At 34.4% G+C, this 16805-nt stretch overlaps 1 protein-coding gene across 1 annotated transcript in view; it reads left to right on the plus strand.

Annotated features, from left to right (window-relative positions):
- TET1 (tet methylcytosine dioxygenase 1) overlaps positions 1 to 16805 on the plus strand; it is a 117391-nt gene that overhangs the window by 90443 nt on the left and 10143 nt on the right. The window contains exons 6-9 of the mRNA XM_090278112.1: positions 5066 to 5277; positions 10505 to 10655; positions 10992 to 11078; positions 14627 to 14716. Coding sequence (XP_090134238.1) covers positions 5066 to 5277; positions 10505 to 10655; positions 10992 to 11078; positions 14627 to 14716 — 540 coding nt within the window. The remainder of the gene's footprint in view (positions 1 to 5065; positions 5278 to 10504; positions 10656 to 10991; positions 11079 to 14626; positions 14717 to 16805) is intronic.

Genomic DNA, 16805 nt, shown 5'->3' on the forward strand with positions numbered 1-16805 from the left:
GTCTGTATCATTCACTTACACTATTAATCAGCTTCGCAGGTGATTACAAATAATTCTCAACATATCATAATTAGACAAAATGCCGTCTTCCTAATACAGTATAGACAGTATTTTGAACGAAGCTGCTAATTGCTATATCTAAGTTCACATACTTACTAATTCACATTAATTGACTTAGGATGTTGTCTCAACCTTCATATACATCAAATATTCCACAGGTTGACTTTAACTGAAAAAAATTTTTTTTCCTTTACAAAAATTCCCCCATTGTTCATCCTCAGGTTATGCTCTTCTTGCATCTTTTCTGACAGAGGCCTGTTTTTCAAATCACAGGAGTTGGTACTTTCTGTCCAGAGATCCGTCTGTAGTTTGCCTCTTGTGTTGCATATGACCCCTCCTGTCAGTGACTGTCCTGGAGCCTTTCATTACTGAGGGCCGTAACCATTTGAGACCCAAGCTTGTATTGAGCATAAAATATACAATGTCTTGAAACTTTGGCCAGCACCACAGAAATGTTTTCTTAACATATTATTTGAAGTAATTTCAGATTTACTAAAAAGTTGCAAGAATATACAGAGAATTTCTGATACTCTTCACTAACATTTTCCAAATATAACTTTTACATTTACTTTGCTTTATCTTTCTCCATCCTGCTTTCTCTCTTGCTCTTTCTCCTTTATATTTTCGTTTTTTAAATTTTATTTATTGTATTTTATTTTTTAATAAGATTTTATTTATTTTTAGAGAGAGGGGAAGAGAGGGAGAAAGAGATGGAAATATCAGTGTGAGAGAGAAAGATCAATAAGTTGCCTCTCACACTCCCCTAATGGGGAACCAGGCCCCAAACCCGGTGTGTCCCTGTCCGGGAATCAAACTGGCGACCTTTCTATATGTGAGACGATGCCTAACCCACTGAACCATACCAGGCAGGGCTAATTTATTGATTTGAGAGAGAGAAACGTTGATTTGTTGTTCCACTTATTTATGCATTCATTCGTTGATTCTTGTATGTGCTCTGACCAAGGATCAAACCAGCAATCTTGGCATATGGGGAAAATGCTCTAACCAAGTGAGCTACCCAGCCAAGGCTCTCCTCTGTTTTTTCTGAATACTCTAATAGTAATTTGTAAACTTGTTGCCCTCTACCCCTAAATATGTTGGTGTGTTTTCATAAAAACAAGGACATTGCCTTACATAACCTCAAGACAATTATCACTGCTGATACAATATTGTTATATAATCTTTAGATTTTTATATCCATAATATTTTTTATGGGAAAAGATAACAAATTTTTGTCCTGACTCAGAATCCAATCCAGGATCACCTCTTTACATTTATTTGTCATTCATCACAGTTTTAAAATTCAAACTTTACAATGAAATAAATTGTCATGAAAGGCCTAAGTGACATGAAGAGTTGTCATTTAGTAAACAAGGTTTAGATAGTCAGTTACATTTTCTTTCTCAGTTGGATCAATTTAGAAAAAAGGTGTCATTTGCTAACACTGGTGGGTTCTTGGGCTTTTCTTTTTGTGTATTTGATACTTATGTGAGTATCTCATTGCAGGGTTTATTGGAACTCAAAACCTGATTGTGTTATTTCATGCCTGTGGAACAATTTATTAACCAAGAATTTTAAAAGTTCTCTTCTGTGTGGAATAAAAGACTTCTCTACAAGAGATTTTCTGCTTCTTTTCAAATTGGAGCGCAAAGTAGCCTCTTTTGAAACTTTGTTAATTATCAGCTACTTTTCAAAATTGAGAGCATAAGGTCTTTATTTCTCTCCGCAAATTTAGTTGAAGCAGTATTTTTTCCCCTGATAATTGCTTTTGCTGTCTATGTCTCTAGAAATTAATAGAAGGGAGATAAGATTAGATATCACAGTATCTACCCAGGACTCTGTTATTCAAATAATTTAACAGAGTGAAATTAATAGATGCAAGTTTTTTTTTTAAGTTATATTTTAATGATTATGCTATTACAGTTGTCCCAATTTTTACCCCTTTGCCCACCTCCACCCAGTACCCCCCACCAGTATTCATGTTCATAGGTCATCAGTATAAGTTCTTTGTTTACTCCATTTCCTATACTGTATTTTATTTACATCCCCATGGCTGTTCTATAACTACCTATTGTACTTCTTAATCCCCTCACCTCTTCACCCATTGCCTCATACTGCCTTCTATCTGGAAACCATCAAAATGCTCTCTGTGTCCATGATTCTGTCTCTGTTTTTCTTGTTTTCTTTGTTTTTTAGATTCAGTTGTTGATAAATATGTAGTTATTGACATTTTCTTATTCTTAGTTTTGATATTCTTCTTTTTCTTAAATTAAGTCCCTTTAGCATTTCATATCATAATTGTTGGGGGATAATGAGCTCCTTTAGTTTTTTCTTGTCTGGGAAGCTCTTTATCTGCCCTTCAATTGTAAAGGATAGCTTTGCTGGGTAGAGCAATCTCAGCTGTAGGTCCCTGCTTTTTAAGACTTTGAATATTTTTTACCAATCCCTGTATGCCTCTGGTGCCCTTCAAGCTGCTACCTTGGTGCTAGTGTTCAGAGGGAGTGAGTCTAAGTCCGTGAGTGGGTTCTTTAAGAGGAACTACTTGGGGCTCCAGGAGTTTCTTCCTCCGACTCAGTCTCCTGGTTTTTGCAGCCAGAAGTTATGGGGACTTAGCTTCCTAGCACTGGAATCCTGGGTTCATGGCCCTGGTGTGGGGCTGGAACTCCTGGCTCCTGAGATATCCCTCTTAAATTTTACTCACCACACATGGATGTGGGACCAGCCTGTTTCACATCTGCCCCTCCTAAGAGTCGCGATGGATGTGGTTTCTTTAATTCCATGGTTTTCAGATTTTCATTCAACTTGATTTTTGATGGTTCTGAATGGATTGTTCTATATTTTAGCTGTATTTTGACATGGTTGTGCAAGAGGTGTGCTGTGTTTACCTATACTGCCATCTTCAGTCCTCTGCATTTTTATATAAACAGGTTTGTCAGTTATCACCCACCAAAGCAAACTGATAGGATTTTGACTGAGATTGCATCAAATTTAGAAGTTGCTTTGGGGAAAATTGACATCATTATAATAACAACTGTTCCATGAACATGGTATCTCTCCATTTATTTAGTCTTTAATGTCTTTCAGTAATATATTTAGTTTTTGGAGTTTTTTTTTTTTTTTTTAAGATCAATTATATTTCTTAGAGAGAAGGGAAAGGATGAGAGAAACATCAATAAGCAAGGGAAACACCTATTAATTGGTTGCCTCTTGCATGCCCGCAGTGGAAACCTGGCCCACAACCCAGGCATGCACTCTGACTGGAAATCAAACCGGCAACCTTTTGATTCGCAGCCCTGTGCTCAATCCACTGAGCCACATTATCCAGAATTTCAGAGGTCTTTTACAGGCCTTCTATTCATTTCAGACTGCTATGCAAAGAACACCAAAATGGGTGACTTATAAACAACAAAAATGTATTCGTCACGGTTCTGGGGTTTGGAGGTCTGAGATCAGGGTGCCAGCACAGTTGGTGAGGGCTCTCTTCTCTTTGTGTCTTCACGTGGTTGAAGTGGCTAGGAAGCTCTGTGGGGTCCCTTTTTATAAGAACACTAATCTCATGAAAGCTTTCCACCTATGACCCAATCACATCCTAAAGGACCCACCTTGTAATATTTACAATCACATTGGAATTTAGGACTTAAGGTGTGAATTTTGAGGAGACAGGAATATCCATGTCATAGTAGTACTTAAGCAATTTATTGAACCTAGATCTAAATTTAGATATTCATATGCTTAAGTTTCTATTGTTCTGTGAAGGAAATTTGAAAAATATTGTGGAAAAAACACAAATACCATGAATAAATAGCATTTTAGCATATACTATACAAAGAATGGATCGTTATAACTTTGTTATAGTCTTGACAATTTGAAAATTATCTGGTATGATTTTGTTTGATACAATATATAGCATTCTGTATTTAAGCTTTTTTGAAAGCAAATGTATTCTTATTTGCCTGTAAAGAACATATAATTATAGAAAAAATTTTAATGTAAATAATTGTGTTTAGGGGGAAGGTCCTAAAACCAACTCTACTCAAGGGATGCCTTGGTAGCAATGATTGTAAACCATCTGGAGTGACAGAAGAAAGTGATATTGGGTAACTAACAACTTAAGAAGTTTCATCTCAAGTTTATGTAATATTACTATAGCAAAAAAAGTGGAATATACTGCTATTGGTTGCTCCATTTTGGTTACAGGAGTGGGCAGAAACAGTTACTGATTACGTACTGATTAATGTGGTCAGTTTCTTCCTTGTAAATCTGTAATACATGGAGGGAGTTTTAAAGAGAGGTGGATTATTTATGTAATTTTTTTATAACACTAGGACCACGGAGCAGTATTTTAAATACTTTTAAAGCCTTTTCAGCGCCCTATGTTAAATGGATAAATACTCAAAATTGATTGTTGTGTTTCACATTCACCATGTTCTTTAATCTTATGATAAAATGGGTATGATAAATCCTGGTGATGGCATGGAAGGGAATCACAGGGACATTGCTTTACATATTAATTATTCTATTTAGTAAACCATTCGCTCAAGGAAAAGATCCGTAACTTTCCTCAGATGCTAAATTTGATTGCTCAAGTTTATTTTTAATGGTGGGAGTCCTTGGATATTTTCAGTTAGCTAGATTTGTCCTGTTGTGACATTTGTGTAAAAGCAGTTAATTAGTTAGGCTCTTTTCCACAGGATCCTCTGTTACCTCTTTTGCAAAACTGTATCAACAGTGCAATAAACACAGACTGCTCTGGCCTGCTTTTACAAACAATAACCACATACCACAGATTATTGTTCTGCCTGTTGTTTGTTAGTCAAGTAACCTGGGATGCTCTGTGATGCGTTGTGTGGAGGAAGCTAACTGAGGGTCCTATAGGCTTCAACCCTTTGAGAAATAGTAATTTCAAAAAATTAAAGGCAGTATTACAGCACTTTAAAAACAATACACATTGTATTTGACTTTAGGTTTCCTGTTTTCCATAAATGCATGCATTCTGCTTCTGCAGGTTTTAAGAAGAAGCAGCGATGAAGAGAAAGTTCTCTGTTTGGTTCGGCAGCGGACAGGCCACCACTGTCCCACAGCCGTGATGGTGGTGCTCATCATGGTATGGGATGGCATTCCTCTTCCCATGGCAGACAGATTGTATACGGAGCTTACCGAAAACCTAAAGTCATACAATGGTCATCCCACAGACCGAAGATGCACTCTCAATGAAAAGTAATCCTATCTGTTTTGTACTGTTTTGACATTCAGACCTCTAGTCATAATGTTAAATTGTTAATTAGTTACCAACTATATATATGGGAGAACAAGGTTTTAGATATACTTTTAAAAGATTTTATTTATTTATTTATTTATAGAGAGAGGGGAACAGAGGGAGAAAGAGGAAGCATCACTGTGTGGTTGCCTCTTGCGCGCCCCCAACTGGGGACCTGGGCTGCAACCCAAGCATGTGCCCAGACTGGGAATTGAACCAGTGACCCTTTGGTATGCAGGCCAGCACTCAGTCCACTGAGCCACACCAGCCAGGGTAGATTTCGCCAGGGCAGATTTCAGATATTGTGCAACTAAAAAGAAGGGATCATTTCTTTAAAGAGAGACGTGATTTCATAGTGAGCTAAGACCATTTTAGGATAGTCTTCATTATTCTTTTATTGCTTTCTTCTTTGCTGTCTTATCCCACTCACCCCAAGAATCTGGAGGAGAGCAATTTTTTCATAAAGAGAAAGCCTCCACAGGGAATTGTACTGCTTTGCCTTTCCTCTAGTCATGTCAGAGGGTATCTGTTTTCCTATGGTTTTGCCCATGAATATGTTGTCAGGCTTGAGTTTTTGCCCATTTAAATAGGTAATAAATTACATCAGTTGACATTTGATTTTGCATTTTTTGTATTATGAGTGGAAGAATCTTTTCATCTTGTTAAGAGCTATTTGCCATTCTTTTTGTTTGTTTTTTTCGTCAACCATCTGACAATTATTTCAGCCCATATTTCTAAGGTTTGTCCACCGTATAGAAATATATTGGAACTATAAACCCTTTGTGTTAGTGAATGCTTTTTAACACTTTACTAATTGTCCTTTTTACTTTTGTAGTGTCATCTTTTGCAAAAGTTTTCTTTTTTAAATCTGTCTTTATTTGTGTCTCAATTTTGGATCGTACTTGACATTTTTTATCTCTCAAGTTATAGAGTAATTCACCCATGTTTTCTTTTAAAACATTGAAATCATAAATACTTTAAAACACAGATCATTCATATATTTAAAATTTATGCTACTCAATGGTAGGAAGAGGAGATTAATTTCCATCCTTTTTTTCATTTATCCCAAGACTGCTTTCTAAAGAGTACTACTTTTCTCATTCTGTATCCTTGTCCTGCCTTTTCAGATACTGAGTACCACGTTTCTTAAATTATAGAGACTTTATACTATATTTTAATATTTGGTAGGGTTAGCTCACCATTCTTACTCTTTTTCAATGCTTTCTTTCTTAAGTTTTTTCTTTGTGCTTCCAAATAAACTTTATAATAAATTGTGTAGTTTTAACATAAATCTAAGGATATTTCTCATGGGATTGCATTAAATTCTAATAAATGAACATCTTTATGCTATTGAAACTTCCTAACCCATAATGTGGTTTTTCTTTTCGTTCATTCAAGTTTACTGGTACGTCCTTCAAGAGTGATTTATGTAGTTTTCCTCAAAGATGTCTCTCTTTTAAAAAAAGAAATATCATTATACAAAATATTACAAAAATATATATTATTTCCTCTAATCCCCACAGAAGATTAATTTGTATACATACTAGAACATTAATTTATACTTATAATATTTTAATTCCATTATATTTTTCTTACCTTTTCAATGACAACAATATGTGTACATCTTTTTTTTTTTTAATTGATTTTAGAGAGAGAGGAGGGGAGAGAGAAATGTTGATTGTTTTTCTAATTATTTATACATTCATTGGTTGATTCTTGTATGTGCCCTAATCAGGGATTGAATTCTAAACCTTGGTGTATGGAGATGATTCTAACCAATTGAGCTACCCAGTCAGGACCTGTATACCTTTTTTTTTTTTTTTTAATACTGGGAAAGCACCAATGTGATTTTTTTAAAGTCCTCACCCAAGGATATGTTTATTGAATTGAAGGGGGTGGGGGAGAAGAAGAGAGGAAAGATGTTAGAGAGAAACATCAACTGGTTAACTGCTAATCACACCCCACCAGGGATCCAACCCCCAACCTTTTGGTGTAAGGGATACACCTTGTTTTATCCCAATCAGCTGAGCCACCCATATAGGGCATTAATATCTAGTTATTTTGTTATGCAGATACAGTATAAAAATTACTTCTTATATGAAGACAGTGCTCTAAAAGATAAACATAGGTTGTCTTATTTATTCTTCTCAAGAATACAATAATTCTATTTACCCAATGTATAACTAGCCTTTTTTAATTGTTTACAGAAAATATCCAGAATACTTTAATGATCTCTTACATGCCCTTTACCTAGATTACATAATTGTTAATAGTTTATTACGTGTGTACTGAATACACATAGGCACACATTAACATAAATATATTATCACTGATTTTTTTTTAATACCAAATTAAGGCTGATAGTGGCATGCTGTCAGTCAGTGAGTTATTACTGATTTTTAATATTTTTTCTGGATTATTTGTGAGCTAGTTGCATACTTTATGCACTTCTCCCCTAAATCATACTTCAGAGGGTATTTCCTAAGACATTTTCTTACATAAACCCAGTACAATGATCAAAATCAGAAAATTTAACTTTGACTTTAAAATAGATAAAATTATTTAATTTATAGTTTATATTTCAAATGTTATCTGTTTCCCAATATTATTCTCTATAGTAATTTTCCCTCATTCCACCAAGGATGGGTTAAATTGTTTTGTCTCTTTGCCTCTTAATCCCTTAATCTCAGTTCTTTTTCCTTCACAGCATTGACAGTTTTAAAAGGAAAGACTTCATTTTGTAGACTGTTACTCAGTTTTGGTTTGCCTGATTGTTTTTGCCTGATTCAATTAGGTTCAGGAATTATTGGCAGGAATAGTATACTCAATCCATAATATTAGGACATATAAGTCAATCTGTCCCATTTCAGTGATGTTGACTGTTTCAAGATATTTTACACAAGTTCTTTTGGGTCTCACAGTCTTTCACATTTCCTATGTGTTTAATTTTTAAATAACTGTCATTAGTTAAACTATATTTTTCTCTCCTTCCCATATATTTCAATGACATTTTAAATAAATCATTTTTCTGTTTGGCAACTTAAAATTTCCTCTGCAATTTCAATTTATCTCCTTTTTTCCCATTTGCATTGCACTTTTCTTTCTTATCAAAGTCAGTACAATAATTTGTCCATTTAAAACATACTTCCATCTTTGTAAGAAGATTCACAGGGAGTTAGAATATTTAAGCTATTCCTCCTCTGTTTTATTCCTTCAGAGTATTTTTTATTTTAAATATTTTTAGAGAGAAGGGGAGAGAGAGAGAAACGTCAATGCTCAAGAGATACACGATCAGTTGCCTCTGACAGACCCCCAACTGGATACTGGGCCCGCAGCCCAGGCGTGTGCCCCGACTGGAAATCAAACTGGCGACCTTTCAGTTTGTAGGCTGGTGTTCAATCCACTGAGCCACACTAGCCAGGGCCATAGCATCTTGAAGATCTTTTTTGTGTGCTTTCTTTTTGTATTCAGTGTTATCTTAGACTTTTTCCTGATGTTCACAATTAAAAGATACTAATAGTTTTGATCTCTAAATTTTTACATTTTTCACGTAATGTTTATTTTATTATTTTTTATTGAGGTAACTATGGCTAATAACATAAATTTCAGGTATACAACATTATAATTTGATAACTATACTATGCTGTGTGCTTACTTCCAAACGTCTGGTTTCCATGTTGTTTGTATTCTTAGGCATTACATAAGTACTGCATATATACTATTGGAAGTTTCAAGCATTACACAAATAGCAACCACTGAGTGCATGTTACTTCTTGGTTTCATATCTTTGTATGTGCATTCCAATCATTGTCATCTTTACTATAGAGTATCTAGAGCTTCAGAAATGCCCCACAGTGATAAAATTACCCAGTTACCAAATGTAACAGGCTTCCTGTTTTTTTCTCTTGTGGCATTCATAAAGGCTTTCTTTAATACTGATGAAGTGATTTCACACACAATATATACCATCCTTGTTAGTACTCAGAAGATAGTATCATTTTACAGATGGAAGAGCTAAAGTCCAAAGAGATCATGAGGCACTGCAGTTTTCATTTCTGGTAGGGAACAGATCTAGGATGTAAAATCCAAGCCCTTTATATTTCCTCCTGAGACCATCTTCAAATCAAACAAGGTTATGATTATTTCTGATCTGTATCTTTTATTTTTTAAAAGGTCAGTATTCTTTTTTGTTTTTGTTTTTTAACAGTTTGTTTTTAGAGAGAAGGAAAGAGGAGAAAGAGAGGGAAAGAAACACCAATATGTGATTGCCTCTCGTGTACCCCCAACTGAGACCTGGCCTGCAACCCAGGCATGTGCCCTGAGATTCCCAGTCCCCAGATGGGGGGGGTGTGAGAGGCAACTGATCGTGTATCTCTTGAGCATTGACGTTTCTCTCTCTCTCTCTCTCTTCCCCTCTCTAAAAATATTTAAAATAAAAAATACTCTGAAGGAATAAAACAGAGGAGGAATAGCTCAAATATTCTAACTTCCTGTGAATCTTCTTACAAAGATGGAAGTATGTTTTAAATGGACAAATTATTGTACTGACTTTGATAAGAAAGAAAAGTGCAATGCAAATGGGAAAAAAGGAGTTAAATTGAAATTGCAGAGGAAATTTTAAGTTGCCAAACAGAAAAATGATTTATTTAAAATGTCATTGAAATATAATATATGGGAAGGAGAGAAAAATATAGTTTAACTAATGACAGTTATTTAAAAATTAAACACATAGGAAATGTGAAAGACTGTGAGACCCAAAAGAACTTGTGTAAAATACCTTGAAACAGTCAACATCACTGAAATGGGACAGATTGACTTATATGTCCTAATATTATGGATTGAGTATATTATTCCTGCCAATAATTCCAATCGAATTGAACCAGTGACACTTTGGTTCTTAGTCCAGCGCTCAATCCACTGAGCCACACAAGCCAGAGCCTGATCAGTATCTTTTATTACCATGTATTTGAATTTACAATCTTGGACAAATGTTATAGTTTAAAAAATTAGTTCTATTCACGTACAGTTAGCTTTGTGTTAAGGTACTTTAGATATAATAAACAATAAAAAAGATGTATTAAAATCAGTTTATTAGCCATCTATACTAAAGTTATACGGACCTGAAATGTTCTGTCTGAAGTATTGTCTTGCTTTATCAATTCATTCCCTTGCGATTACATCTTACAGTCGTACCTGCACATGTCAAGGAATTGATCCTGAGACTTGTGGAGCTTCATTCTCTTTTGGCTGTTCATGGAGTATGTATTTTAATGGCTGCAAATTTGGTAGAAGCCCAAGCCCTAGAAGATTTAGAATTGACCCAAGCTCTCCCTTACATGTAAGTATCTTTTTAACTTTTTAATTTACACAATGAATGTATAAGTGCATTTCTTTAAAATGTTTTTAAATAGTAAAAAAATTAAATACTAAAAAGTAGTGACAAAATAGTAAAAATATATACTTATGTAAATAGATTAAAATTCTAAATAAGTTAGGTAAAGTCTTTAATTGTTAGCCCAAATTCCAATTGTCCCTGGCTCCTTCCTCCTCCTCCCCTAACCCCAGAGAGAACTATTGTTAAAAGAATCTAGAATTTTATACCCAGCCTAAGTAGGAAGAATAAATAAAGCCATTTGCAAACATTTCAAAGACTCAGAAAGTTTACTGCCCACAGAGCTACTATGAAAGAATTACTAAAGGACGTAATCCAGAAAGAAGATATATGAGACCGGAAGCAATCTGTCCGGGACACGAGGCCATGGTGAGCAAAGAAATTAGTCAACCTTACTGTTAAGTTTAAATAAGTTGAGTACTTACATTTTTAAATTAAAAATAACCTATAATTCCATTCTCTTTAACACCTCAAGGGTGGGTGGGTAGTGGGAGGGGGTGGGACACCTATAAGAACTAAGTGTGGTGATGTTTTATGCTTTGTTTGGAGTGGGAAAAATTTAGATACTGATTAACTCTAAGATCAGTGTTTTTCAAACTTTGAGCTGTGACCAAAAGTTAAAACATTTTATATTACATACCACTATACAGACAAATATATACAAGTAAATAATTTAAACAAAACTATCAGAAAAGAAGACTTAGCCTTAGTATAGTAACAAAGAAAGTATTTTAAAAGTTAATATCCAGTATAGTTATTGCTAAGGATCTCTATGATGCATATAATATTTTAAATAAAATTTTATTTCTTTATTAAATGCTAGTTGTGACCTATTAAACTGATTTTTTGGCCCACTAATTAGTCATGACCCAAAGGTTGGAAAACACTGTTCTAGATGTCAGAAAAACATATTTAACAAAGTGCATGTTTAAAAATTGTTTAGATGAATAGAAATAGAATTTATAGCTTTGAACTAGTTGTGGGGAAAATTTTAAAAAGCAAGCAGTCTGTTTGCAAAATCATTGGGATACAGGATAAATAGAAAAGAAAATAAAACAGCAGAAATTAATCCAACTGTATAATACAATGAATATAACATCTTTCAAAAAAGCTTAGACTTAAATAAATAATGATCCCTTTAAAGAGGTAATTAAAATTACTTAGCATTTTCTAGAGTTTCCATCTATTACAATAAAACAAGGAAAAGATTTGAGAGAGAGAAGTATCATTTGCAGACAAAGTATTATACAATACTATAGAAGTCTACCAAGAAGTGTGTTAGATCTTTAGGGGAGAAAACTAAATATTAGTAAGGGACATATAAAATACCTGTTAATGGAAAGCTACTATGTTCAAAGGTCAGAACAATTGATAATGTGATGTCAGTTTTCCCTTAAAATTAGCCTGTTGTGTTTTCTTTCCAAATATGATATAATGAAACTGTTAGCGTATAAATATATTAGTAATATTGACATGACTTAAACTTTTATTCTATAATGATACTGTCATACAATTAATAAATGTGAGATCAGTTTTTGCTTATGTTATTATGATAATGAGTAACATTTATATAGTGCTTATAATACAGGATGAAGCATTGATCATTCCAGGAACTGAGAGGAGGCCAGTATGAAGCTCAGCAGGCAAGGGAGAGTGAGGTGCATGCAACGTCCTTGTAAGCCATGTCAAGATTTTGGAAGATCGTTGAAGGGTTTTAAGGAGGAGAGTAATATAATTGCACTTGTCTTTTAAGGAGCTCTCTATGGCTGCTCTTTGAATAATGGATTGCAGTTGGCCAAGAGTGGGTTTAGCAAAATGAGCTAGCAATGAAAAATAGTCGAGGGAAGGGATAATAGTAGCTTGGATTATGGTTGTAACAGAGGAAACGATGAGCAGTGTTTTGTCTGGGAAGATTTTTTAAAATTAGATGGTGGTGCTATTTCTTGACAAAAGGTTATGGTGAAATAGCACCAGCTTGGCAGATGACAGATTATGAATTCAGTTTTTACATGTATTGGAGATCCCCTAAAGAGATTCCAAGTGGGGATTATCACATCAATAAAAATCTGAGACTCAAGGGGTAATCTGTGGTCCAGGTGGTAATTGTAGCCATGGATGTGGATTTGATGGTCCTAGAGATCAGCTATAGCATGAGGAGAGTAGAGGGATGTTGGCTTGAGCCCCCAACAGGTAAAAATCTGATAAGAAGAAGCCTTTGTATCTAATAAGTCAGCTATACAATCTTTGTTTGATTTATTTCTATTTGCCTCTTTTTTTTTTCTTTTTTTCTTTTTCAACATTTCTACTCAATAAATGAAATATAAGATGACAAGTCTGACTGTGACACTGGATAGTTGGTAATATTCTACTGGCAGTGAAACACAATTAAACCATCCCACCCACTATTTCAAGTGTTAAGGGAAAAAAAAATCTTTTTTAATAGATATTTAAATCATAATTCTAAAGTTTTCTCCAAATAAAATAATTAATGTGTATGTAAACAGGAAAGTGTTTTTAAAGTAGGATCCTAACTTTCCTGACTGTATTTATTAAGCTACATTAAGTAACAGATAATTAAGTATACAGATGAATGTAACAGTAATTTAGATATAGTACTTATATACATAAATTTCTTTTTCAATGAAAGCATCAACAAATCAATAGGAAGTCAAAGGGATTATCACTGATGCTTTACAGTTACCAACATTGAGGCTTGTTAGAAACACTCATAAATTTCACTTCTTATGTCTACTTTGCTGTATGGCTTTGGCTTTTATAATAATCTCGTGCATTATCAGAGGTGAACTGATCTTTATGAAAGTCTTCTTTCTGTGTGCTTGGTTGGTATCCACCAAGCTTCAAATAATACACAAGGCTCAAACCTTAAGTTCCTCCTTCATTCTTGTCCTCTGTTCGCCTTCAGTTGTCTTCCTTTCATGTGACTGATCATTTTTTACCAAGTCCTTGACTTGATTTAAGATTATAATTATCTGAAAAACTATGACAGTGGTCTTTCAACTATTGTTTTAGAAATCTTTCTCTGCCTCATACCTCGTACTGTCATCAGTGACATTTTTAATCGACTCTTGTCATGACACTTTTCCTTTGAAAAAAGCTATGTTTCTACAATATTATTAGTAGCAATCCAGAAACTTTTTTTTAACTCTTTATTGATTTAAGAAAGAGAGGAAAAGAGAGTCATCTATTTGTTGTTCCACTTATTTATGCATTCATTGGTTGATTCTTGTACATACTCTGACCAGAGATTAAACCTGCAACCTTGGCTTATTGGGACAACATTCTAACCAAGAGAGCTATCGGGCTGAGGTTGGCAATACAGATTCTTAATAATGGTGTTAAGGTTCCTCACAGTTCTCCCAAATCTTCCTCAATTTGTAGTCTTTATGGTATAGGAAAGAAAACACTGGTTTTTAGAAAACCATTACCTACTTATTTCATTTGAAGCTCTTAGCACAGGATCTGATACATGATGTGTACCTTATGTGCATTGCTCTGCTATCTCTGTTATAGAAAATTGTTCCATTGTGTCAGAATTCTGTGCTTGGACATCTCCTTTTGCCAGCAGCAACTTTGCCTAGTACCATTGAGTAAATATAAAATATGGTTCTCATTTTTAGCCGCATGAGCAGTTTTGCAACTTACTACTAACACCATTTAGATTTTTAATTAGCTTATAACATAGAATTTTAGTTTCAAAAGACTAAATTAAAGAATAACAATCACTAATATATGTGTATATATATATATATTTTTTTTAAATCCATGCTATTTTCTATGGTAGCTCTTTTCATCAGGGTAAGTATGAATTGTGCATCAACTATATATCAGTTTCATAACCTTAAATGCACCTTACATGTCATTGTGAAACAACTTTTATGGACTGTCTTTTCCTATAGGAAAAAAATCTTGAAGATAATTTACAGAGTTTGGCTACGCAATTAGCTCCAATTTATAAGCAGTATGCTCCAGTTGCTTACCAGAACCAGGTATGTTTTGGGACCTTATGGTACTCTTAAACATGGTTAGAATTACTATATAAACAAAATTACTGTTATAGAAAACCTTTCCAATTTGATCTTTGATGAATATTTATTTTAATTGACCAGCTTTAAAATTATCTAGCTTATTAGATATTATTATGATAATTGAGTTGCAACTAGTGACAGAATTACGGTTATTTCTAAAAATAAAACTTATAAAAACAGAAGCCCTGGCTGGTGTTATTCAGTGAATTGAGCGCCAGCCTGTGAACTTGAGTGACCAGTTCGATTCCCAGTCAGGGCACATGCGTGGGTTTGCAGGCTAGATCCCCAGTTGCGGGTATGTGAGAGGCAATCACACATTTATGTTTCTCTCCCTCTTTCTCCCTCCTTTCCCCTCTCTCTAAAAATAAATAAATAAAATCTTTAGACAAAAAAACAGGAATGTGTGATTTGTTCAGCACATGAAAATTAATCAATGTAATATACCATATTAATAGAACAAAAAACAAAAACCACATGATAACCTCTATAGATGCAGAAAAGGCAGTGAGTAATTTGACTCTCTTTCATAATGAAAACACTCAAAACCTAACAATAGAAGGGAATTGCCCCAACCCGATAAAGGACATCTATGAAAACCTCAGAGCTAACATCATAATTACTCATAAAAAACTAAAACCTTTTTGCCTAACATCCAGAACAAGATAAGAATGTCAATCTCACCACTTTTATTAATTATGTTTTTAGAGGTTCTAGTCAAGACAATTAGGCAAGTAAAAGAAATCCAGACCATAAAAGAGAGAGAGAAAATTATCTCTAGTTGCCAGTAGTATGATTCTGTATGTAGAAAATACCGAGGCATTCACTCACACACACAATTAGAACTAATAAAGGAGTTCAGCAAGGTTTCTGGATACAAGATCAATATGCAAAGATCATTGTACTTCTATATACTAGCAATAGCCAATCCAAAATGAAATTTAGAAGAAATAAATAATCAAAATTTTAAACTTTTGTGCTTCAAAAACATCATTAAGAAAGTATATGGTAGGGAGAGATAGTGAGATGTTAGTCAAAAAATACATATATCCGTCTATAAGATACATAAAATCTGGACTCTAATGCATGTGAATTAAGAATACTGTATTATATACTTAAAAGTTTTTTTAAGAGATCCTAAATGTTATCACTACATGAAGGGATTAAAATGTTAACTAACCATATTGTGGTAATCATTTTGCAATACACGTATTGCTCACCTTAACCTTACAGGCTGCTATATGTCAGTAATATCTCAGTAAAATGGGGGGGGGTTAAAAAGACAACCACAGAATAGGAGAAAATACTTACAAATCATGTATCACACAAAGTAGAAAACAAGTGTAGTCTTTCTGTTATTTTTTTTTTCATAGAAAGAAGAAGGGAAACATCAATTTGTTTTTCTGCTTATGCGTTCATTTTTATTAAATTTAAATTTTAAACAGAAGCATAGGTTCCTATGTTTTTAGTTGTCTATTTGTATTATGAATAACATGCTCTCTGTTAAATTCCAGATTTTCACTTAAAAATTTCATAAATACACTTTCTGTACTAGCTTATAAATATGTATATATATTTACTTTTTATACATTTGAAAACCCTGCATACATGATCAAATAGTGGAATGATTTAGGCTACTCTACTTGTTGATGTGTATAACCAGTGGCTATTAGTGTCCTCACCCTGCCTTCAGCCATAGTAATTATCATTTTACCCATGTATTCTCAAACTCTTTATCATGAATGTTACTAAAACTACATTCGTCGTCGGCAGCCGTCCGTCTTGAGAGACGATGGTGTAGCTTCTTAAGAGTCTATCTGCACCGCCGAGAATGGTTGTGCAGTCCGACTCGGGAGTGACACGGTATCTGTCTCCTCCCGTGTTGAATCGACATCTTGCGATGACGCTGTAGTGTCCTCTCCAGTGGAGCTGAAGCTACAGAGCCTGGGCAGGGTGATATGGAGGGTCTGCTGTTGCCCATGCAGCAGGCCCCCCCTCTCTTCGCAGCTGAAGGGTCCAAGGGAAAGACGGAGTCAATACAGCTTGGCTTCAG

Source organism: Furipterus horrens, unplaced genomic scaffold (assembly GCF_987537825.1).
Source record: "Furipterus horrens unplaced genomic scaffold, mFurHor1.1.pri manual_scaffold_5, whole genome shotgun sequence".
NCBI classification, from domain to species: domain Eukaryota; kingdom Metazoa; phylum Chordata; class Mammalia; order Chiroptera; family Furipteridae; genus Furipterus; species Furipterus horrens.